Source organism: Parambassis ranga, chromosome 2 (genome assembly GCF_900634625.1).
Source record: "Parambassis ranga chromosome 2, fParRan2.1, whole genome shotgun sequence".
NCBI lineage: Eukaryota > Metazoa > Chordata > Actinopteri > Ambassidae > Parambassis > Parambassis ranga.
In genome coordinates, this window is record NC_041023.1 from 22,805,282 (window position 1) to 22,829,807 (window position 24,526).

Consider the following 24,526-nt stretch of genomic DNA (forward strand, 5'->3'; position numbering starts at 1 on the left):
GAGAGGGAGAGGGAGAGAGAGGGGGGGAGAGAGAGGGAGGAAGGGGGAGAGAGAGGGAGGGAGAGGGAGGAGGGGAGTGGTTGGGAGAGAATTAATCTACATCCATACTACCAGCATCTCTTCACCTGGTACTGTGCGCAGCTCCAATATTTAAATAAAAAAGAAAACATTGAACCACAACAAAATCTTATTTTTACATATGATTTTTTTAAAGCGTATGTACATTTTCTGTTTAAAAATATTTAATAAAATATTTGATACATCTTTTTTTTTTTTACTTTTATAATTTATTAATCAGTCAATCAATCGATCTGTGAAGCTTTATTTATAAAGCTCCTTTCAGGCAAATCAGGTGCAGTTCAAGGTACATGGATTAGTACTTAGGCTGCAAAATAACTATTAAATTAATCACCATAAAAAGAATAAAAATAATAAAAGAAAAAGGTGAAAGTAAAAAAAATTGTAGAATGGAAATAAATAGTTAAATCCATTATTTAAACAAAAATAATACAGTAAATAAAATTAAATACATTTATTTTAAAATAAAATGAAAATAAAATAGAAAACATTTAAACACAGTACATAAAAGTGAATCTTTTGTGTATATAATAGGCCTATATAAACAGATATAAGTAGCCAGCCGTTGATCAATAAAGGACATAGAAAGCATTATTATCGGTTTGTGTTTTCCGTCCTTCTCCTGAATTTTGGGGATTTTCTCCTCAGTCCCCGGGCCCTGAAACCGCATCACTGAGGTTGGACACTGATGTTGGACGATAAGGTCTGACTCACAGTTCATCCCAAATGTCTTGTACAGTGTTCTGGTCAGAGCTCTGTGTGCATGTCCTGCCACACCAAACTGAGGATGACAGTCTGTTTGGGACATCTCTGTGTGCAGATGACTCCACAGAGGCTGATGCTCTCCTTATAACTTCAGTTACCTGAAACAGAAATATGAAAGTACGAAGTTTTTATTGTCTTTGAGCTGCCTTTCCTTCTACTCTAGGCCATGAACTTATCAGTCACATCATTCACTATTCCTACAGCCGGCCTGATTTTGGATGCACATGTGTGTGTTTGTGCCTGCACGTGCCACGTAAAATCCATTCATCCATTGCACTTCAGAGATCAGTTGATCTCAGACCATGCTTGCCATTAAGGTTTATTGTGAAGCGCTGAGCCATGCTCTGCTGGTTATACACGCAGCGCATGCAGCCCGATAAGCACTGAATGATGGTACTGAACCCAAGTTGAAGGGCTTAAGGATTAATCCTCATGTTTATGTGGCAAACCACTGACTCTCTTCATTTACTGTAGATCTGCTGCCTAATGGTGCCTGGTGCTGCTCACTGCAGCTGACAGACATCATGTTCAACCAAAAACAAGGAGTGAATCCCTAGTGAGGGTAAAACAACATGACGTGGCTCACAAACCATGACCTCACCATGACAAATGCACGCTGCAAACATGAATACACACCTGAGACAAGCAGCAGTATTAATACTTGCATGTATGCTGCTACTCCAAGCAGAAATCCACAGCATTATGTTTTAGTGTCATCATTTATCTTTCCATTTGGGAGGCAATTACCCCTCCTCTAACCTCGCTTCACTTCAGTTCAGCTGCTGAGGAGTGGAATTTCAAAGATCAATGTACCTCTGTTTATGTTAATTTTTATCACTTTTAAGAGTTTTGGGAACATTCAGTCATCTAAGCCAGCTCTGTTTCTGATTCTAAACCTGCGCGGTCCATATGTGCTGGTGAACCCTAGCCGTCCACAGTCCCACGCCCAGCTGCATGCAGATGTAAACTGGTAGCAAATGCAGAGAGCGGATAGAGAGGGTGACGGCTTAGAGAGCACGCAGAAAGAGGGCACGGCCAGATTACAGGCTCCCATCCACATCCCATGTGCTGGAATCAGTTCTTCTTCTTTTTTCTTTTTAAAGAGGTGGGATTATGCTGCCGTGCCTCTCAAAGCCCTCCAACAGCTGGGGAATTGATTCCTGAGAGGCCTTCAGTAAAGCAGAAGAACATGCAGGAGGTGATGTTGACAGAATTACACACAACTGCACTGTGTGTCAGGGTAATGCTTGTAGCATTAGTTTGAATCAGAGGTCTGGTTGTGGGCTTAATATGTATCAATAAAGATATAAAGTTTGAATTGCGGCACCAAAACTACCTGGTTTTTACGTTCAACGTTTTCTCATCTGCAACAAACTTCTCTGCCATTTTTTTGGTTAATAAGCTAATGAGCCCCACCCAGAGCAGCAGACTATATCATGCACTCATCCACATCACCACAAGAGGGCACAGAGCTGTGTAAAAGCTGGGCTTGCATGATGATACAGGCTTTCTGTAGCATGTGTATCATGTAAAAACAGGGAGTCCACTGTTCTGATTGGTCCATTCTGAGCAAGCTCCTCCCACCATCAATTTTATTCTACTAGTGCAGTTTTGCTAATAAAAGACAGACATTGGGAAGGAAGAACATAAAAATGTTCCAAAAATGATTATTTTAGTCCAACCACACTCTGATCAACATGACAGTGTTGTTTAGAGAAGCCTCAAATCCAGTCATTTATTTTTTCAACCAACAGTTTTGCTGTGATTTGATGTGATGTTACTATTCACCGGTTTAAACATCCAAAGTGAAAACAGCTGAGATATGTTGTTTCTAGCTTTTAGGAACTGACTCAAGGTTTAAACATGTACCTTCAGCCTGTAAGTCTGGAGCTTTCACACAAGTGCTGTATTTGTTTTCCAGTAGGTCACCAGGCCTATTCACTGAACTGGCAGCTTTCAGACAGAAAGGCTGGAAACCTCTGTTTAACCAACTGTGGGAAAAATGTGCAGACATTTTCTGTTCTTGTTCATTAAAATTGACTAACGCAGCTTAAAAAAATACAAATTGTATACAATTTGAAAGTATTAGCTAGATAACTGAGGAAAGAAAGATATTGATTTTGAATTAAATCAACTTGGAATTTAGTACATTGAGCCAACAGATATTTGGTGTGATATGTTTTAATATGCGCTCATTCTTCCAGTTCATGTCATGTCCAAGAGTTTAAATCGAGGCAGCTGGACTCCCCTGAGTGGCTTCCTCAGTTTTTTTCTTCCTCAGTTCTGCAGTTTTGTGGCAAAACATCTTCAGAAAACATCCATGAGTCCAGCTACCTCGATTTAAGCCCTTGGACATTAAGTGTAATAATTATGCAATGCAGTTCACTTTGCAAAAGACTTTAAGTTAAATCAACCTTAAATTTAGCATATTGTATTTAAGACTTTAAGGTAAATGTACTTAAGTTTTCATTACACCATTACTTACATTTTTTGAGGCAACCGGTTTCCTCACATTTTTTAAGTAAACTCTACTCTGCAAGCCTGGACAAGAAAGCATAAATTAACACATAACAATTCCTTATTCTGCAGCCCACAGTGAGAAGAATTTGGTTTAAGACAAAGGTATATTCCTGGCCTTGTCACATTATTAAACAATATAAAATATAAAATCTGCCTCAACTTCTCCTCATCTCCTGGCAGACACACATTAAGAGGATAATCAACATGGAGATAACGGCTTTAATCTGTATTTACTTCATGAAAATAATTAAGTGCCCCTCGCATTACCTCAGCAATCCCTAAAAGCAAATTCACTCAGCTGTGTTAAGCTGTTATGATGTATCACTTATTTAAAACTATTGACTGAAATCCTTCAACCGCTGCATCTAAAACTCATTCAAATGTTAAACAGCCATCATTATCTTCAGACCAATTTCATTAGAATTCAACATTAAGATGCAGCCCAGACATGAATCACTTGTGGATACGTTTTTGGAAAAAACTATCATCTGATTTCTGTTCCGAAGGATTCACACTCATCACATCAAATCAGAGACGAGGAGGCCACAAAAATAAGCCATCCTGGACTCCACTTCAGGCCTGATTAGCCACTGTAGGGAGCCATTAGTTACTGCTCTGTGCATGTCGCCCTGTGCCACCGAGTGTAAGAATGATATTCTGCTGGCAGCATCCGCACTGTGCCTGAAAAATGATGGCACAGAGGGGAGCAATGATTTAAGGAGACCTTTAAGGGCAAATAAATTAAAGCCTGAGATTATGTGCTATGTGATGAAATAAGAATCAATATGAGATAAAAGTTTCATCATGTCCAAAAAGTGCAAGTAGGAAGGCAACAATCAATACATGAAGGTTTATGTGAGGTCTCATTTTCACTCATGCAACCCTCAATCTGCTAATTTTCATTTCATGCTTTAAGATCTGGGGATTAGCCTAATTGATTTTATTTTTAAATGGAAAAAACAATAACAAAAAGTGTCAATAAATGAATAAATCAAAATCAAATCTATCAATAAACACTATTGAAAAAATCAAATGGCAATTAAAAATTCAGAATAACCTATTTCAGTATTAAATAAACTCAAGAGAGCGTAACGTATAACATTTCTCTCTATTACTCCGATGTTAATTCCCTGGAAAGTGCACGACGCGTCCAGAACTGCCTGATGGAAATCACTGCTCTATGTGTATAAATAGAAACAGATGACCTGAAATATCAGATGTGTTACTCAACCAGGGGGCACCCTGTGTACAGGGGCGGGAGCAGGGGGGGTCAAGTCCTGGAAGGTCAGCTGGATTATGGGTATTTACCAGCAGCAGCAGCAGCTTGGATGCTGGCAGTGACAGCAGAAATGTGCATAACTCCATTTGAGCATCTACAAAGCCGCCGCTGACAAAGGGAAGACAGCAGAAGTGACTCAGCGTAACAAGCGATGGAAATTACATGGAAATTGGTTCTAAACAACACACCCATTTATTCTGATTAATATCCTTTAAGCACGCCAATAAATGCACTCTCCATTTGCATTTTTCACTAAAGAATGGGTACTGATAGAACCTAATGAAGGACAATGAACATTTAATGATGCAGCCAAAGAATTCTGGTGGTCACTGAGGAGATGTTTTGTTTATTTTGCATGGTTTGAGGTTAAGTTACAATGGCTGAGAGAGGCCAAAAATCTCTTCATCAGTGTTAAGCTACCTTCACCACACATGTAAGTAGTGCAGGAATGTTTCAACACAAGATTAATATATTTTTTAATTTATTTAGTGTCAACATATTCAGTAACTTCAAAAGTCAAGTATTATACAACAAATGTCTACCAGATCAGGTCCGTCACTCTCTGGGGTCCCTCTGGAAACATCTCTATGCTTAAAAGATCAACATATTTCAGTTTAACTTAACTTAAAGTTTTAAGTTTCACTTTTTTGAATGTTTTTTTATAGTATATATTGTTATGTAAACTCTAGACATATTAGCCAAGTCCTGCTCCTAAAAATGCCATAAAAGTTTAGTTTTGATTTTGCATTTAAATCATGTTAAATGTTTTTTTGTGCTTGAAATGCAGGTCTTCTAGTTTCCACACATTATCAGGGAGCGTGCAGAGCTGTTGTGTAACAGCAGAGGCTTGGCCCCTCCTGTGTTTAACTACATCCAGTTCATAGTTCGCATTCCTTGAGGGCTTTGAGAGGATTTCTTCCCATGTCCTCTCTCTCGCTCTCTCTCTCATGACGTCACCGTGTGGTTGCACAGTGGACGCGGGCCCTTCACCTGCAGGGAAACGCGTGGAAGTAAACCTCATGAAATAACTACACAACAAACAATGCACTTTCAAATAAAGAACACACTGCGTCTGGGTCGTTGCAGCGCTCCTACTCTGCGCAGGCGGAACCTTTGGGCTCTCTGTGCAGCAGAACAGCAGCAGCAGCGAGGACCGCATATATCTGCAGGTATCAAGTGTTTGTCCCCGCAGAGCTGCAGGAACTATGCGTCCGACACCGCGTACAACCGAGCCTTCGCCTCAGCGAGAGACAACCCCGATAAGTACTGGGCAGAGGCGGGACAGGACTTAACCTGGTTTAAACCGTGGAGGAAAACGTTGCACATCGAGGATCCGGTGTTTCCAAGCTGGTAGGTAGCACAGTACAACACGACGTGGAACAACTGCGGCCACGACGAGTGTTACATAGTGTAAACACCTGGTCTGCTCGCCACATGTCTTCCTAAATAAGCCAGAGTCTCTCTCACCTCACATTGACAGTGATATCTTTAAAAACAAAACAAAATGTGCCCTGCAACACAGTTTATCCCCAATAAACACAGTTTTATTTATGGAACTTAAGTTGAATAAGTACTTTTAAGTTTGTTTGAAAGAAAGAAATAAGACAAAAAAATTAAGATAACTATAAGTAGGTGAATTCAATAATAATATTTTAAAAAATGAATGAATGAATAAATAAATAACAGTTGTTATGCTAATGTGTCACTTCCGGTAGCCATTTTTTTTGGAGAAACTAAACAACCACTCCACAGAAGAATGGCTCAGCACAGGATAGTCACCTCCTTAGGACAAGACTCAGCTGTTCACCTCCACCTCAAAGACAAAGGACACTCCTTTGAGGACAACAATGTTCACATCCTAGACAGAGAGGAACGGTGGTTTGATAGAGGAGTCAAGGAAGCATCTATGTTAAGCTGGAAAAACCTTCCCTTAACAGAGGTGGTGGCCTCAGACATCATCTTTCTACCACATACAATGCAGTGATTCCATCCATTCCCAGGAAGTTTGCACATACTCACAGTAAGAACAAAGGGCTGTCAACCTGTCCTCCTCCGGCAGTTTCATAGCCTTTAGACATCAGATCATCACAGGTAATTATGGAAACATTTAGTGCTATTGTTTGTAAGTTTTACCCAGACCCACCCACCGAGGTCTGCAACCACATATAAACCATGTTTCCCCACCAAACAGTTAGAACTGATGAAGCTGTTAGGATGAGCAGCGAAATGTCTTCAAGAAAACTCTACAAGTCCGGACGCCTTGCTTCAACCTTTTCTACGTAGTTGTTAAATTGTACTAATTTTATTTGTACCAGATGAAATGGCCATTTTGTGTCTTTTATTTTACTTTTCAATATTAATAATTTGTTAGCATACACCAACTATTTATTAGGTGTGCAAACTAAACCTGCCCACAGCTTTTCAGATTTTTACATGAACCAGATATCAATCAGAATAACATGGAAAAAGTTATATCAGATATACAAAATTGAAATAATGTAAAAATATGTTTTGTGTGTGTGTACTGGAAAATAAAGGAGCTGTCTGAGTCTGCTGCAGTCAAACTGAAGGACACAGCCGTCTCACTGGCTTCCAAAACAGCAGATCCCAGACACCATCTGCTCTACCTGCCTGCTGTTCTTTAGCCATATGCACAGCACCAGAACAGGCTGAAACAGTTGCCTTATCAAGAACATAGATCAGATGTTTACACCTTGTTGTTTTAAGCTGTGCATTTCTATCAGGTTTGTTGGAGGAAAGCTTAACATGTGCTACAATGCCGTGGATCGTCATGTGGAAAATGGCCGTGGAGACCAGCCTGCTATCATTTATGACAGCCCAGTGACTGGAACCAAACAGATCATCACTTACAAGGAGCTTAAAGACCAGGTCAGTGCTAAAAAGTGAAAATGAGCTGCCACACTGACAAAACCCGAACAGCCAATATGTGTTTGTAGAATTTAACAGTGCCAAAATAATGTTTTTCTAAAATCTTAATCGTTTGTCCTTGTTTTCATCAAGGTGTCCAGGCTAGCAGGTGTCCTGGTGAAGAATGGAGTTCAGAAAGGAGATCTCGTCGTCATCTACATGCCCATGTTGCCCCAGGCTATGTTCACAATGTTGGCCTGCGCGCGGATCGGCGCCCCACACAGCCTCATCTTTGGCGGCTTCGCCTCTAAAGAGCTTTCCGTCCGCATTGATCACGCAAAGGTTTGAAAACTGAAAATCGTTGCATGATATTTATCAAGACAGCCTGATCTAAAGAGGCTTTATTCATTTGTTTTTCTGCTGAGGCGGATGCATATATTTCATGTTTAGTAATATGTGGCATGAAGTATCTAAAAAGGTGCCTGAGGCTTATTTGTGTCATTAAGCTCAAAATGAATCATTCACAATGGAAAGCACTTGGCTTGCATTTCCTTTTTACATCCACTGTCTACACTTGAGAGATCTCAGTGCTATCTGCACTGAAGTTTGTTTTTTTTACATGGAAATGAAAGAAAATAATGGACCACCTGACGTTTGATGGGGAATGTTTCTAAAGGATAATGATCTCTCTGGAGTGATGCGTTTATACAAATATAAATGGGATGAATTATTAAGTATTGGAAATCTACTCGATGTACCAGGGAAGCAGGGAAAATCATTTAACCACCCATCATTGTCATGCCAAGCTTAGCTGCTAACAGATATGATAAATGAATCTTCTGTTGCAAGATGCACGTGTTTTTGACTGTATTGCACAGCAAGGTTTTTAGCTTTTCCTCCAGCCTCTCCGAGCACTGACACAACAGCCAAGCTGCGTCAGAAACGGCACAGATGACAAGAAAAAAATACACGCCTGTGCTAGTCCTTCTGCAGTTTTTGTCAGGGTCTACATCAAAGTTCTAAATCTAAGGAGTCACAGGAAATGACTCCAGACTTTGTAGGAATGCCTCAGGTGTGTTTCAAGCCTGCAATTTATTTGGGAATCTCATGTATTTTAATAAGAGTCGAGCTGCATTTGACTTGACAGTTGCACTCTGCTACAGGCGCCAGATTTATTCTGCTAATACCCTGTTAAAAATTCAGCAAAACACATTCTCAAGTAAGATGAGCATTCGGGTCTGTTTGTCTGCTGTAGAAACATTCCATGATGCTGATGCATTTTAATGCATTCACATTTTCATGTGGTCTGTGTGTGTTATTTCAGCCCAAGCTGATGGTTACTGCATCGTTTGGAATCGAGCCGGGCAGACGAGTTGAGTACATCCCTCTGGTGAAGAAGGCCTTGGAGCTGAGCTCTCATAAACCCTCGAAAGTCCTCATCTACAACCGGCCTAATATGGTGAGATGTGCTGGTTATCTGATAATGTGGAAATAAATCTGAGTAATCTGTGGAAATATAGCTATTTTCTAGAGCTGTATCTTAAAGGTGAAAGTGTTGTTTTAAATTTTATTTTTGTCTTACAGATCTTTAAAATTCAAAAAGTATGACATACCCACACGGCTGGTGTGAGACACTAGCCGTGTGAGTAATGAGTAATGAGACACTGAAAAATACTTTAGCTGGCAGCTGAGCGATGGAGGTTGGCATCTGTAACAGGCAGCTTGGCCTACATCCAGTTTGAAAGCAAACTGAGCTTTGCAGAATAATCACACCTATACAGGACTCGGTTACAGAGTTATATGGCATTGGTTGTGGATAAAGACAGATGAACCTTCTTTCTGAAGAGTGGTTTTGAAGCTCAGTGTGAGAGGCTCTCACAGTAACCATTTCAAACTACTGGTTAATCCAAATATAGGAAATGGGTGGAGTGCAGGTGTGCAATCTGATGAGGGTCCAACACATGGCTGCTGAAAAATCAGTTTTATTCTTTAAACAACTGACCATCAGTCAGTCTACAACCACACGGCAGACACCAGTTCCCTCTGAAAGCCTTTAAATCTCACTAACAGAGCATTTCCATAACGACCACCTGCACACTTAATGATGTGTTGACATTGTTTGATTGGGAGCCAGCTTCTGTTGGCTTTACTTTATCTCTGTGCTGGGTTAGCTTTAAGCCCCTGAAGTAGCTTCTAAATAAGACTCTGACATTTATGACTGAGCAAAGTGGCTATGATAGAATTAGGATTATACATTTTTATATGAATAGTGAAGTTACAGAGGCAGAAAACAGGGTGAATATTTTGTCCAGTCTGTAAGAGACTTCAGATCTACCTCCTTCCAGCTCTGTAGTCTAATTAAACACACATTACACAGCTTATTTTATTTAGTTTTGCCCCTCTGGTCTTATCTAACAGTGAAATAAGTGATTGCTGTTATCTCTGAACAGGAAATCCACTGGAAACCCCAGACCCCATAAAATCAAGTGAAGCACCACTTTGAAGGTGGATGCAGCCACGTCATCAATTACTGCACTCAGTAAGCAAGAAGCGCTGGTTCAGGAAGGCTTGTTAAATCTGTTTTTCTCTGGTTTGGCCTTCAGTGAAGTGAATAAAAAAAAAAGCAATGTCGTTCGGAAAGCTGAGATGTCTGAGTGGTGCTGATGATGTCTTGACACTCCTTTCATGGGAGACCAAAGGCAAGCTTTCGAGGACACTTGTTGAAACTTTCTGAGGTGATTAAATGTTACTGAAATTGAAGAGTGAATGTTTGAAATGAGACATAGATGTGAGCCTGTGACCCAAAATGACCTCTGCTGCTGAGTTTTAATGTCAAATGGGAATTTAAAAAAAAAAACTACATTCGCCTTGTGAGAAGCTTCCACAGTTACTTCTGAGGCTCGAGCAAATAGAGCTAGTTTGTCTCCCGAACTGACAAAACGTTTTGAACTTCAAAATTCCAAAGCCTCAGAGCCGATTGCATTCATCAATAATTCATAAATTATGAAAAGGGATATTTTATAGTCCATTTGGAGCTGAAACGCATTAACAGTAACCGTTTAAACAGCTCTAGCACACACTTGTTTTTGATGCCATGGCCGGATTCCAGATTGTGTTGTGTCCCTGTGACGTTGTGTGTCCAGCTGTTGTAAACTCAAGCGATATCTCAGGAAAATGTTCATCTATCCATTTGCTTAACCCGCCTTATCCTGCTTTGGCCCATGATATCTTTAGGTTTGTACAAATGTTACTTGGATTATTTTGTGTTTCAGGAAAAAGTATCGATGAGTCCGGAGTTGAGTCTGGACTGGGATGAAGAGATGGCCGCCGCTAAGCCTCATGACTGCGTCTCTGTGCCATCCAACCACCCTCTATATGTGCTCTACACATCTGGAACCACAGGAACACCAAAGGTATGACATGACGGGACAAAAAAGAGCTCACTCTCACAGTCATACATCTCTCATATACGAGTTTGTGTTCTGTGTGACTCATCTGATCTTTGACGCTGCCAAACAGTTTAATCTAAACACCATCACCGAGAGACACAGAAACAGAAACACAGAACATTTCCACAGCAGGAGCTGGAGGAATTACCTGCAGGCAGTTTCAAACAAGGCAAAAAACCCAGGCTGTTTCAAATAGAATCATTTTGTCATTGACCAATAAAAAATACCCTCCGGCTTCTTCCTGGGCTTAACAGTGTTGTTAGTGATAGGATTTTTCTTTGTGTATTTCTCAGTTATTGCTGTGGAAAACCATAACTTTATGGACAGACGACTTAAGAGTTAAGACTTAAAGAAGCACTTCAAATTTTACTTATAAATAAGACAAAATGCCCCCCTCCTCAGTAAGAAGACAGTTGAACCCCTTGCTTCTCTGCCTTGTGAAATACCTGTCACCAGTTTGATTTTTTTTCTTATCTCGTCCTCCAGGGTGTTGTACGAGACACTGCAGGCTATGCTGTGATGCTGAAATGGACCATGTCAAATATTTATGGACTCAGTCCTGGAGATGTAAGGCAATAAAGAACCCTCGTCATTCACACTTGAACAAAGAGCGTACAGTCAACAGAAAGATGGATCACTCTGCTCTTCAGGGATTAGATTACCATTTAATACATATGTACTACCTTTTTTTCATTTTCAGTCACATTTATCTTTGCTGCGTGATTTACATTCACAGCGTCTTCAATTATTGTGGGTGTTTGTTCATATCTTTACTATGCAGAGGTAATTGAAATGCAGTTCTCTTGTTAGAATATAATAGCACAGTGTTCTGCAGAGGCGATTGGCTACATGTACTGTATTTATGCGTTTCAGGTTTGGTGGGCGGCATCAGACCTGGGCTGGGTGGTCGGCCATTCATACATCTGCTATGGTCCTTTGCTTCATGGCAACAGCACAGTTCTCTATGAGGTACATACCAGTTTATAGAAGACTGAACATTCTTATTTATAGCTGTAAAGTTGGACATTTTAACTTGGAGGTCTATGGGGATTAACTTACTTTAGTTAACCCTCTTAAAACGGAGCTGTCGCCGGCAACAGAAGTTGACATGCGCTGTGGGATTCTGAAAGCTGAGAAACGGCTCTTTTGATCGCTATTACATTCATTACGGCAATGACCACATTGCGTGTGTGCCAGGGGCTGGAGTTTTGTGGAGCGTAGGAGCGTTGATGTAAAATAGTTTGAGTTTAATTTTTGTAATCTCTTGTTGTCTTGTTGCTGTACATTTATAGTTTATAAAGAAATTTGATGAAAATTCAAATACGTTTTTTTACTTTTCTTGTTAGTACACACTGTTCTGAGCATTTATAACATAATAACAAATTTTGTGCCAGCTTTTGAAAGTTATATTTCATCTGTCAAGAAAAACAGGTAAAATAATTAATACAAAGAACATTTTCTGACAGCATCATTAGAAAAAATAACTGTTATAATTATAGTAGTGAAAGGGTTAACTTACTTAACTGGCCACTTGAGGAACTCCACTCCCATGTCAGCAGCATTTCCAACCTTAGCATTAAATCCCGAGCTCTACACTATGTCATGCCGTATGTACTCAGCTTTTAATATCCTCATTGTTTGGCTCTGCTTTCTGAATACATCCATATTTGGTAAATGACACCAGTTCATGTGGACTGGGACAAGATGCAGTTTGACCTTGTTGCCATGTTTATACTCTGGCAAACTGCAGCTCTGCCTGTCCCCTTTACTTATCAAGTCATTAAAAAGACATTTCATCCTGCAGAATACAATTTGTGCAGTTTAGCCTTTTGTAGTGGTGCAGCAGGAAATTGTCATTGTTGTTATCACAAAAGCACCCGCTAATATCTTATTCGTGCAGCATAACGAGCAACCAGCATTTATCTTGGGCTTTTATTTTCCAATTAAATTGAGTAAAAAAGTGTTTGGAGAAGAATAGGGGACCAGAAGTAAAACATTTAAAACCTTGGCCCCTCTGCTGAGCATGAATGTGGTATGCAGGTCTTGTCTTCTAAAGATGACTGGCAAAGGAATAAATTAGCTTTAATGACACATTTTCTGCATGAATGTGTGTTTTGAGGAGCCACTTGATATTAATGCCTCTGATTATTCCAGATAATTTGGCACTGCTTTGTTTGAGTCCATCATAAATTGGATTTTTATTTGAATGCTGAAAAGCCGACACAGCCGAATGTGTCTGTTGGTATTTTCTCTCTGTGTGTTTCTTACGTTGAAGGCCACTGATTACATTAGTGCTCTGATTTAGAAGCAGTGCTGCCGGGCAGTGAATTAATCTGCCTTCCTTAATCAGTGTTTGACTTGTGGTCGTGTTATGTGGCTCGAACCATGCTCTTCAAACATGGTGGTGCCAACCTTTTTTTCCTGTTTCCTCTCTGATCCAGACACAAAACACAAATGTTTATCCATAGTAAAAATGACAGCCAGAGCTCCCCGCTGCTGTTTACCATTCTTATTCATCTACAGTTGCCTTTCCCACTGTCGGCTGGTTGAAAACCAGAAACGCGGCAGGGGAATTGCTATTGGAGGCCGTTGCCTGTGGGCTTCTTTTGTCTATATCTTTTTTTTTTTTTTTAAACAGAAGGTATTCCTATAGTGCAACTGTGTTTTCTAATCCATGGATTTCTGGCCCATCTGTCTTGAAGGCAGTCTTCCAATGTGTTGCTCCATTTTAAGCAGTTGCTCTATGCATATTCAACATTTGTAGTTTGCACTGTGTAACATTGTAGGAATATGGATGGATGGATGGATGGATGCTCTACAGGGTTTTAGCCTTCATCAATATTAACCCCTAGAGATAACAGGATCTGTGCTGTCTTATTACAGGGTAAACCTGTGGGGACTCCTGATCCTGGCGCTTTCTTCCGAGTCCTGTCTGAACACGGAGCGTCGTCTATGTTCACAGCACCCACTGCCATGCGGGCTATTCGCCAACAAGACCCCCATGCAGAGGTTGGGAAGAAGTATCCTCTGTCAAGGTATTCCCTGTTTTTATTTTTTAGGCTTTTATTGAATGTGGTCAATGGGGAGAGACAAAAAAATATATAAAGAAGCCTGAGGTGAAGTTCATGTGGTGTCATTGAGGTGAGCTGTCAGTGTGCCCCAGATCTCTCTGAACTCTCTGAAATTTACACAAGCTGTTTTTTTCTACACATACATGTATGCAATAGGGGATGGACTCTTTCCATTGCCAGCAGACAAGTTTTATTTTGTGGTGTGTTACATCCAATGTAGTGCACATAGAAGCAGGAGCCAGTGAAGCAAACACTGAGTCCAGATGAAATTTGTACCCGTTGATAAATTCACTGATGGTTTTGTGCCAGAAAACGGGCTAAAAATAGTGTGTCCACATCGGTGCCATGTTTGCACTGCTGGGTGTCATTTTTGTTTGAATGCAAATTGCAGGAAAAATGCTGCGGTAGCTTTACACTGTTGACATGTTTTTTTAAACAAATTCTTGACCCTGGTAGCCTGTTGATTTTGTTCATGTTCTGGCCATTTGTTGATATACTGCCCTTTCCACACCCCTATTGATCACACTCTCAACTTGTCCCCCCTGGGTGTTAATCAGGATGAGTAAGAAACACCGGTAGCAGGCTGTAACCCTCCTGTTTTTAAATCATACACCATAAACTCATGATTTCTTTTGCTCTTCAGGTAAAGGTTGTCTGCAGCTTGGAGTTAAAAACAAACATCTTTCATGTTACTAGCTTGGCCCCGAGGCTCAGATACTTGCTGAGACGATCATGTTCTGTGTGGAGCAGTGAAACTTGGACCTCAGTGCTGGTGATGTCAGTTTACCACTTTCATTCTGTTCAGCAGTCTGAAAATGCCTCTTAGCACCCAATCATAAAGCAATTCTGAGTGTAGATGACCTATGGCCCCGGTGAATCATTCAGTAAGTCTGGTATTGTGTTCTGAATGTAACTTCTGTTGTTGGTTGTGCTGACTGTATAACACCTGTTTAAATTCTCTTCCTGCCTACTGCACTGTTTTTGCTCCAACTATTGGTGGCATTTGGTTTGACCCTGACGCTATCTGTCACTTAGGTGGCCATTTCTGTGTATGCTTTCTTGTTCCTTAATGGGTCTTTTCCCCTTTGCTGGAGGCAAGTGAAAATGAAGAGTAGCTTTCTCTAGAAGGTTTTGCTGTTGTTTCTAGTAAAAGTTTTTGAGATGCTTGAGCCACCTCAGTATGACGTGCTTTGCTATAAATGGATAGGTTTGTGTTTTCCAAGCACCTACCTCTGGAACTGAGAAAGGAAGTATTTTTTTTCCCAGCTCCACCTGTATGTGGAGTATCAGTGTAACTACCGTAGAGGCCAAGTGAGGAACAGTCAATACAGTCAATAAAAGTAGCAATTTTAAATCATCGTACAACTTGGAATGACAAACTGCAGAATTAGTCCTCTGCTTGAAGAAACTGGGACTGAGCTGCATGTCTCGTGGCATGAATACCTAATTTCCCTATGGGGATTAATAAAGTAATTCTTAATCTTAATCTTAATAAAATAAGTCGGTTTAGGTCAGACCTGGTCAAAGTACGGGCAGCTTGTGCTTTCAGTGCAGCCCATGGATTGATTTGGCTCACAAAGGAAATCAGAATTGCCAGAAATGAATAAAAGCCTGCAAGGCTGAGCCCTTTAACACAGCATCGCAGATGATGCCTTACCTGGACAGGCCTTCCAATTTCAAGCCAACTAGCAACAGGTAATGAGGAGGCAGAGAGGAAATTCTGCAGCTTACCCAGCAGATCATCATCTAAGTTGGTTGTTGGATGATTTCTGTGCCAGAGTGCTGGTAAATCTGATATTACCAACAAAATAATTGGTAAGTCTGTGGGCAGACTTTAACCCATTTAGCCCAGGTAGTGACACAGTATGATTAGGGATTAATCAATCGATTAATCTAATCTAATCAATCTTACAGCTTTTTTGTTCATTTGTTGTCATCGAAAGTGTTCTTGAGCTTGTTCTTGTATTTACCTCTACACTTTTCAGATTGTGTGGTGTAGCATAAGAAAACTTCATCCAGGCATCGTCACAGTAGAAGATGTCAATAGTAACAGTTCAGGTTTTTAATTAAAAGTGTGTTGATGGAAGTGGTAAACACTTTCATAAACCTCTGTTAGCGTCTATTATCAAACACATAATTTCACGCTAGAGCGCCCCTAAATGATCATTTGATACACCTCACACGCCCTGACTGTAGTTTATTGACACCGAGACGTTTACTCCCTTCAGAGCCCGTCGAGCTATAATAGCCCTTATCAGCGTGCTTGAACCATAACACTTGTTACCATGGCTGCAAAAATACATTAAGAGTCCATGCTGCAGGGCTGTCTGAGGCTGTGAAGCACTCTTCATAAATGCAGCTTGACAAAAATGGGCAGTCTCACTACACATAGTATTTTAAAGTGCCTCATTCATAAAAAAAATAAAATAATGTTTGCTTATTCACATGATGCAGATTTCACATGTATTCTTACATCAACTTTGCCACACTGACTTTTCAGAGTGACCTTCTAGCTTGTGAGCAACTTATAGACTCAACCTTTACCACCTAGAATGTTGTTTTCCTGCTTTTTGCACAAATCCTTATCCTAACCCTCACACACTCGTCCAGATAACAGTTTTGCTTGTTCATCCAGGTTCAATCCAGGTTTTTCCAGCTTCATAGTATTATTTTTGTGCTTCACCTTCACAGTTTTCTTTGTGTAGAAAATCCGTTTTCTAAATTTGTAGTTGTGCTATTTAGTTTTCTGTGTTGTCCTTGATTAATTTTATATGGGAAAGACCTTCCTGGAAACAGGACACGGATGTTTACACACAGTGTTACTGATTCACTGCACAGTCTTTGGTTTTGGGCAGCAGCCAAACCTGCGCCCTCCCACTACAACCATATCTGAGTGCCTGCTGCTATCCAAGCCTGCATTTCTATTAAACTCCTCTGGAAAAACCTGCCACCCACTACAAACAATGTGATGTGTCCTAGGATGACTCAAAGTGTGGTGGTGGGAGTGTAGAATTCTTAAGCCCTCTATCATGGCAGTGATTCAATCATTCACTAACTTCACATGTTATTTGGCTTCACTTCTGCAGGGCAAAATCTGACAGCTGAATGATCGTTCAGTCCTGTGGCTCGGCCCTTGAGATCCAGTCCAGGCTTACTTAAAGCTGTTTATCCATTATTAACCAGATAAAAAAAATTTAAGCTGACATGTCAAACAGTGGCTTTTTGATACATCCAGCAGTGTTTGACTGACATTATCCTTCATTTGCGAGTTGTGTGTCTGACCATCTGGTCTTCACCAAGTCCTGAGGGAAATATCTGGCTATTCGGCTACTTATGCTGTCTGCTAACCGCTGTGTTTGTCTGCTATTTGGTGGTCAGGAGGCTGCAGCAGAAAACAAAATTATGTTTTAAGAGGGAACGACTTGTGTAAGAGCCTTTTACACATACAGTTATTTCATACGTTTGTTCTCCTTCTTTAGCCAGATGTTTAAAAAAACATCCTCTGATAATGCAATTAAGTCATAATCTATGTATAAATCTAGTTTTACTTTAACCGAAGTGTTAATTTAAGAGACACACATGTATCATTTAATCATTTCTTTTCACATTGCTGCCTTCAGCTTTGATAGGAGACGACAGGTTAGTTTGCCTTTGGGGAGAGTTGCAACCGATGATTGATGACCACCTGCCATTTGTGGGAAACAGTGCTGCTCAGGCTATCTTTTATGGCTGCAGTGTGGCTTGGAGGGGTGATTGTTCCTCTCACCGCCCCGCTAGTGAGCAATAACTAGCGGTGTTTTGAATTAGCCATGAGCAGGTATGTACAGATGGCCATCAGATGGGAATGATGGAACCTTAGGGTCTTGGTTCATGTGTAGGACAAGGAAGTAGAACTGACTGCAGATTGTGAACAATAGAGAGCAGGGGGCAGATTTATATATCATTGTGAGAGTTTGTTGGTAAGGTCATATAGACAGAATTTTCACAAAAACAGCAGCTTACAATGACTAGAAAGAAAAACATCCAAACTGAAATGGATGAGATGAAAAGGAGGATATTACTCGTTCTGCCATGACATTTTAAAAAAGCAGACCACAATTGTTATATACAGAAAGCCAATCAATTATTGGCAGGATAGATCAGCAGAGGTGGCTGTAACTGTTAAATAAAATAACAAAAAAAGATGCCTGAGGCACAGCTGAGGTTCGTCATTCCATAAGAGACTGCAAGAGATTATTGTCACATTAATGAGTGTCGAGGGTTTTCATCACACAGATGTTTAACTTTGTAGAATCTTATAGTGAGGAGGCAAACAAACAAGCGGCACAGCTCTCAGATTATAATGCACAAATGCTTCAAATCCCTAAAACACACAGTGTAATGCATGTATATTCTGAAATCTAAAATCAATGTTTGGCACAGACAGAAGTCGGTGTTTCCTTGTTTTGACTGTTCCTGTGAGGGTGTAGATATGTCCTGTCTCCTTAAGGTGATTGACAGGTGTGTTGTGTGTTTCCTTGCAGGCTGCGGTCGTTATTCGTGGCAGGGGAGCGATGTGATGTGGAGACACTGGAATGGACCAAAAGGAGCTTTGGGGTTCCGGTTCTGGATCACTGGTGGCAGACTGGTAGGAAGGCTTTTACTGTCTTAAGACAGAAAAAAAGGAGAGCAAACTTGAAAAATGTTGTTTTGGCAGCACTTAGATTTAGGGATTAAATGGTTATGATGTAGTTAGCATTTCAATGAGCTGTAGGATGGGCTGTGTGTGATGTTTTAATTTGACTTGATCTTAAAGACTCTTAGAATTATCAGTGTGAGATATTAACGATTGTAGGCCAACACATTGACCTTGAGAAACAGCAGAACTCAGAAAATCTTCCCCCCAAAAGCCTGCTGCCATTATGAAGCACATTCTATCATACTTTCCTCTTTGGTTAATCCCGTCCCTGTTTTGAATCACAGATGAAGGGAAAATTGGGGATTTTCTGCTGCTGGAGTAATAATACTGTTTAAATTTCTAAGCTTCTCTGAGAACTGATTAAGTGATAAGTCATCCTGTGCACTGGGTTATTTCAACCGCAATCAAATGACAGGAATGTGTAGACAGTCAGGTGGGGGGGTGTCATCCTTTAATCACTTTTTAAACTGGTCACATTCACAAGTGAAGAATGTGATTGGCATTGCTTTTCATTTAGTGTAATTGAATGGCTGAGATGTGAGGTCTCCGGTCTGGTGAAGAGAGAAAAAAAGAGAAAACAGTCATGGGTACATTGTCGGTCTCCTCAGGGATAGAAATTGAAATTGCTTCTCTGCTTGAATTTTATTGGTAGAATCATAACATGGGACCCAAATACTTTTGCTTCATTATGATTACAATAATATGCGATAAATCAGTCTTGGTGCAGAATGGTTTTCAGCGGGATATCTCTGCAGTCAGTCTTTCTGTGCCACGATGCATCATTGCATTATAGATTAATGACATTCTCACATTATTGTAAATGCTTGCTTCAAATTTGAGCAGTGCCAATTTTTTAAAAAAAAGTTTGCAGTGTTATTTTTTTCTTTTTAACCTATAAATTGTTAATAAAATTAGACAGATGTTTCCTCACTCTTCAGGGTGATTTTACATTCACTGTCACAGACTTCTTTTCAGGTGCCACAGATTGAGATTAGGAATTACTTTATTAATCCATGTAGGGAAATTATGTATATGATCAGAGGGAGGCATTTTGGTGTTAGTTTTCACAACGGTTGTCTTGTCTGTTGCCACAAGTACAACTGGGAGCAGTGGCATGGGAAGCATTAAAAATTTGGGGGGGACACCTTCTGTGGGTGGGTGGTGAAAAAAGTACATTAGTATATTATAAAATATAATATAATAATATGAAGTAGTTACAATTTCCTGTGGGTTTTAACAGGTTGTTAAACACCTATTTTACCTACAGAAGTAAACACTTAATGACTATTTCAGAGACAGATTCAACAAAAACTCATTGATTTTAAAACACCGTGACATACAGAAACTAATTCCAAGTGCAACAACAGTTTTGTCAACCATACTGGTGCTACTACCCTAACAGATTATACAAAGCCTCCATATCTGAGGCCTTCTCTCATTTACAAAGACAAAAAAACTGGAGGTTATGGCTATAACCATGGTTCTCTGATTAGCATGAGTGAGTGTCTCACTATGGGAGAACGCCCCCTGCGTGATCCCGACAGAAGCTTTAATTACACTACACCAGCCCTTGGGGCTGGTATCAGTGACGTCTATGTCAGGAGGGACCGCCCTCCTCCTATATAATAGGCTGACATAGCTTCAGTCGCCATTCAAACAAGCTCACCTCTTCCTCGCTTCCATAGCAAGGAGGGTGGTCTGGTGAGACACTCACTCATGCTAATCAGAGAACCATGGTTATAGCCATAACCTCCAGTTCTCTTTCATAGCATTCGTTTCGTGTCTCACTATGGGAGAAATACTGACTCCCGGATTGCCAGACATGCCTGTAAAAATGACAACTGTCCCAGAGGGGCCTCACGAAGAGTGGGTTGTACCCCGTGAAAACCCTACCCCAAGAACTGAATGTGCCAGGGTTGGAACTGTAACATCCAACTTGTAAAACCTAGCAAAAGTGTGGGGTGAAGCCCAACTTGCAGCTGCACAAATTTCCTGGGCTGAAACCCCCTTAAAGAGAGCCCAGGAAGCAGCAAGGCCCCTAGTGGAGTGCGCACGCAGACCAGCAGGAGGCGGAAGACCTTTGGTCGTGTAAGCCAGAGCAATAGCCTCCACAATCCAGTGGGAAAGCCGCTGTTTTGAGACTGGCTTGCCCACACATGGCTTAGCCCAGGACACAAACAACTGGTCACTCTGCCTAACACCCTGAGTCCTGTCCAGATAGGTCCTTAGTGCACGGACCGGACACAGCGTATGCAGACGCCGATGCTCCTCAGAGGAGTAAGGCGGTGGATAAAAAGCAACCAGCTCTATTGGGGAGAGAGACCCAACCACCTTTGGGATAAAGGCTGGGTTAGGCTGCATACTGACCCTCTCGCCCCCTGGTGAAAAATGGGTACAAGCCTCGTGCACAGACAGGGCATGAACCTCACCGACGCGCTTAGCCGAGGCCAAGGCCAGGAGCAGCGCTGTCTTAAGAGATACCACCTTCAAGTCCACCTGATCCAGTGGTTCAAAAGGTGGACCAGAAAGAGCATCCAGCACCGTGGGCAGGTCCCATGACGGCGTAAGAGACCTAGATACCGGCAATTTACGTCGTGCACCTTTCATGAACTGACACACCAGAGGGTGTCGACCCACAGATTTACCATCAAAACCAACATGGCAAGCAGAGATTGCCGCCAGGTACACCTTGATGGTTGAAAAAGATTTTTCCTTCTCAATGAGGTCCTGCAGAAAGGATAAAATCACCCCCACAGAACACTGAAAAGGAATGGCCTGGGACTCCGAGCACCAGCTCTCAAACACTTGCCACTTAAGCCCATACAACTTCCTAGTCGATGAGGCCCTAGCACATTGAATAGTCTCAATGACACTGTTTGGGAGTCCTGTTGAGTTCAGGTTAAACCACTCACGGGCCAGGCCCACAGAGCCAGCCTCTCTGGGTGAGGGTGAAATATTTCCCCTCGTGCCTGGGATAGCAGGTCCCTGCGTAATGGCAGCTGCCAAGGCGTGCCCGCCAGAAGCTGGTAAATCTCCGCCATCCAGTGTTTCGCTGGCCAGTGCGGAGCCACCAGGATTACGACCAGCCCCTTCTCCCTCACTCTGGCCAGAGTTGGAGGGATGAGAGCCACTGGGGGAAAAGCATACAGGAGAGCACGTGGCCACTCGTGTGCCAGTGCATCGATCCCCAGCGGAGCCACTCGGTCGTGCAGGGAGAAGAACAGCGGACACTGGGCATTCTCCGCTGACGCATAAAGGTCCACTGCCGCCCGTCCATACCGCAGCCAAATCTGCTTCACCACTTCTGGGTGAAGTCTCCAGTCTGCATATAGAGGGATCCCCCTGGAGAGTAGGTCCGCCCCGCAATTCAGTACGCCTGGAACATGAGTCGCTCTCAGTGACTGAAAGTGCACATTGCTCCAGACTATCAGTCTGTGTGCCAGCGCATGCAACCGCAGAGATCTCAAGCCTCCCTGCCTGTTGATGTAGGCTACCACGGTGGAGTTGTCTGTCCTCACTAGGACATGGTGTCCCCGCAGCCAGGGGAGGAAATGTTTTAGAGCCAAATGAACAGCAATCAGCTCCAGACAGTTTATGTGGGTGAAGCGCATGTGAGGGCCCCACTTCCCGTTCACTGTCCTCCCTTCGTGTGTAGCACCCCAGCCTGTGAGAGAGGCATCTGTAGAGATCACCTTCCTGGCCGAAACAGTTCCCATGGTAGCCCCCTGGGTCAGAAACCCTGGGCTCTTCCACTGGCGCAGAGCCAGTGAGCAGTCCACAGAAACCCTCACCCGTCGATGACCATCTCGGAGAGGATCTAGGCCAAGGGAGGCTACCCAACGCTGAGGCCCTCTCATGTACAGGCGTCCCAGGGGTATCACCACCACAGACGAGGCCATCAGGCCTAACAGCCTCTGACACTGTCTGAGTGTGACTGTGTTGCCCCTGTGAAACAGTGCAAGGCATCCTTTCATTGCCACCACCCTGTCCTGAGACAGGAAAACTCTGCCTTGGAGAGAGTCCAAAGTCAGGCCTATGAAGGTGATGCACTGAGAAGGTGTCAACATGCTTTTTTCCATATTCAGGCGAAACCCCAAACTCACCAGATGTTCCCTGAGAACATCTGTATGGTGGGCCGCCTCTCGGGGTGTAGAGGCTGCGACAAGCCAGTCGTCTATGTAAGTGGCCACGCGGATGCCTCTCTCCCTGAGTGGGGCTACAGCTGCCTCTGTGCATTTCACAAACACTCTGGGACTCAATGACAGGCCGAACGGCAGCACCATGAACTCGTATGCTGTCCCTCGGAAGGCAAAACCTGAGAAACTTCCAGTGTGGAGGATACACTGGAATGTGGAAATATGCATCCCTCAGGTCGACAGATGTGAACCAATCGCCTGCCCGCACGAAACGCAGCAGAGAGGCGTGTGTCAGTATCCTGAATTTGTATTTCCTTAAATAGTGGTTCAGGGCTCTGAGGTCCAGGATGGCCCTCATCCCCTGCCCCCCCTTTTTTGGAACCAGGAAATACCTCGAGTAGAACCCGCTGTGGGCCTCCTCGGGCGGGACAACTCTTATTGCTCCTTTCTCCCTCAGAGTGGAAATTTCCTCTAGGAGAATGTTTGCGGATTCTCCCTGAGCATGAGAAAAAATCATCCCTTTGAAATGAGGTGGAACGGCTCTGAATTGAAGTCTGTAACCCTTCTGAACGGTTCTCAACACCCATTCTGACCGTGTGCAGGCCGCCCAATTCTCTGTGTGCAGAGAAAGCGGGCTGACCGGCAACTCTGTCATATGTGGTACGTTGGCGCCCTCTTGAGGTCGAGGTGCGTAACACCCAACGCCCATCCGCCCCGGTGACTCCTGCCTGCTGCATGGAGGTGCCCGGGCGGACCGCGTCACAGCCACGGGGATGTTGGTCCCCGCGGGCTGTGTTATAGCAGAGAAGATAGTTGTGTGTCTTAACATATCTTTTTTCTGCATTTTTTTCATAGTCATAGTCAACAGCGCCCTCGGCTCTCTGCCTGGATGCGCATTGGACTGTTTTATTACAGAGTGCAAGACAGAAGTGCTTGTGCAACACTGAGAATGCTGTCTGTGTTTGTTGGGCACTCGAACGTGAACACCGGCCCAAGTGCTGCACTCTATGCGGGCAACGTCCCGCAGAACCCGCTCTGGAACTGAGCTGGAGAAGGGCAGGGCGACCCGTTGGGGGGGCAGCCTGGGTCGGCCCTCCACCTGGGGAGAAGCGGTCAGGCCTGCCGCTTCCTCTTCCTCACCGTCGCGGTAGCGGGTTGAGGTGGTGGAGCGGCTTGCCGAGCATGGGGAGACTGCTTCCTAGCCCATGGGTTGCCGGCGCTTTTAGGGGCTGGAGGGGCTGCCTGCGTCTTGGACACCTTGGGGATCCGATAAGCAGGAGCCGGGTGAGAGACAGCCTGAGCATATGACTGACGCGAAGTGCCGGGAGTAACAGGTGGAGCCCTCCTCGGCAGGCAAAGTTTCAGCGCCTCATCATCTCTCTTTTTCTCCTCACATCTCTTCTGCATGGAGGCAACAGCCGAGCCGAAGAGCCCATGAGGGACGACCGGAGTGTCGAGGAGCTCCTCTTTCTCCTTAGTCGTGAGGTTGGTGAGCCCCAGCCAGCGCGCTCTCTCTTGCAGGACCATAAGACCCATGGCTCTTCCCGTGGCTTGGATAGCCACCTTGTGGAGGCGAAGGACGTGGTCCGTAATGACGCAGATTTCTTCCCACAGGGAGTTATCTGGTTTAGCCGTCATGTCCTCCTCTAATTCCGCCTGGTAGGCCGTCAGGATAGAGGAGG

At 42.9% G+C, this 24,526-nt stretch overlaps 1 protein-coding gene across 1 annotated transcript in view; it reads left to right on the plus strand.

The window, feature by feature from the left end:
• The first annotated feature begins 5,536 nt into the window (after positions 1–5,536).
• Positions 5,537–24,526, plus strand: part of acss3 (acyl-CoA synthetase short chain family member 3) — a 38,918-nt gene continuing 19,928 nt past the window's right edge. The window contains exons 1-9 of the mRNA XM_028400820.1: positions 5,537–5,992; positions 7,387–7,531; positions 7,664–7,852; positions 8,835–8,969; positions 10,783–10,923; positions 11,446–11,526; positions 11,833–11,928; positions 13,843–13,994; positions 18,554–18,657. Of these exons, the coding sequence (XP_028256621.1) occupies positions 5,685–5,992; positions 7,387–7,531; positions 7,664–7,852; positions 8,835–8,969; positions 10,783–10,923; positions 11,446–11,526; positions 11,833–11,928; positions 13,843–13,994; positions 18,554–18,657 (1,351 nt within the window). The 5' untranslated portion in view covers positions 5,537–5,684. The remainder of the gene's footprint in view (positions 5,993–7,386; positions 7,532–7,663; positions 7,853–8,834; positions 8,970–10,782; positions 10,924–11,445; positions 11,527–11,832; positions 11,929–13,842; positions 13,995–18,553; positions 18,658–24,526) is intronic.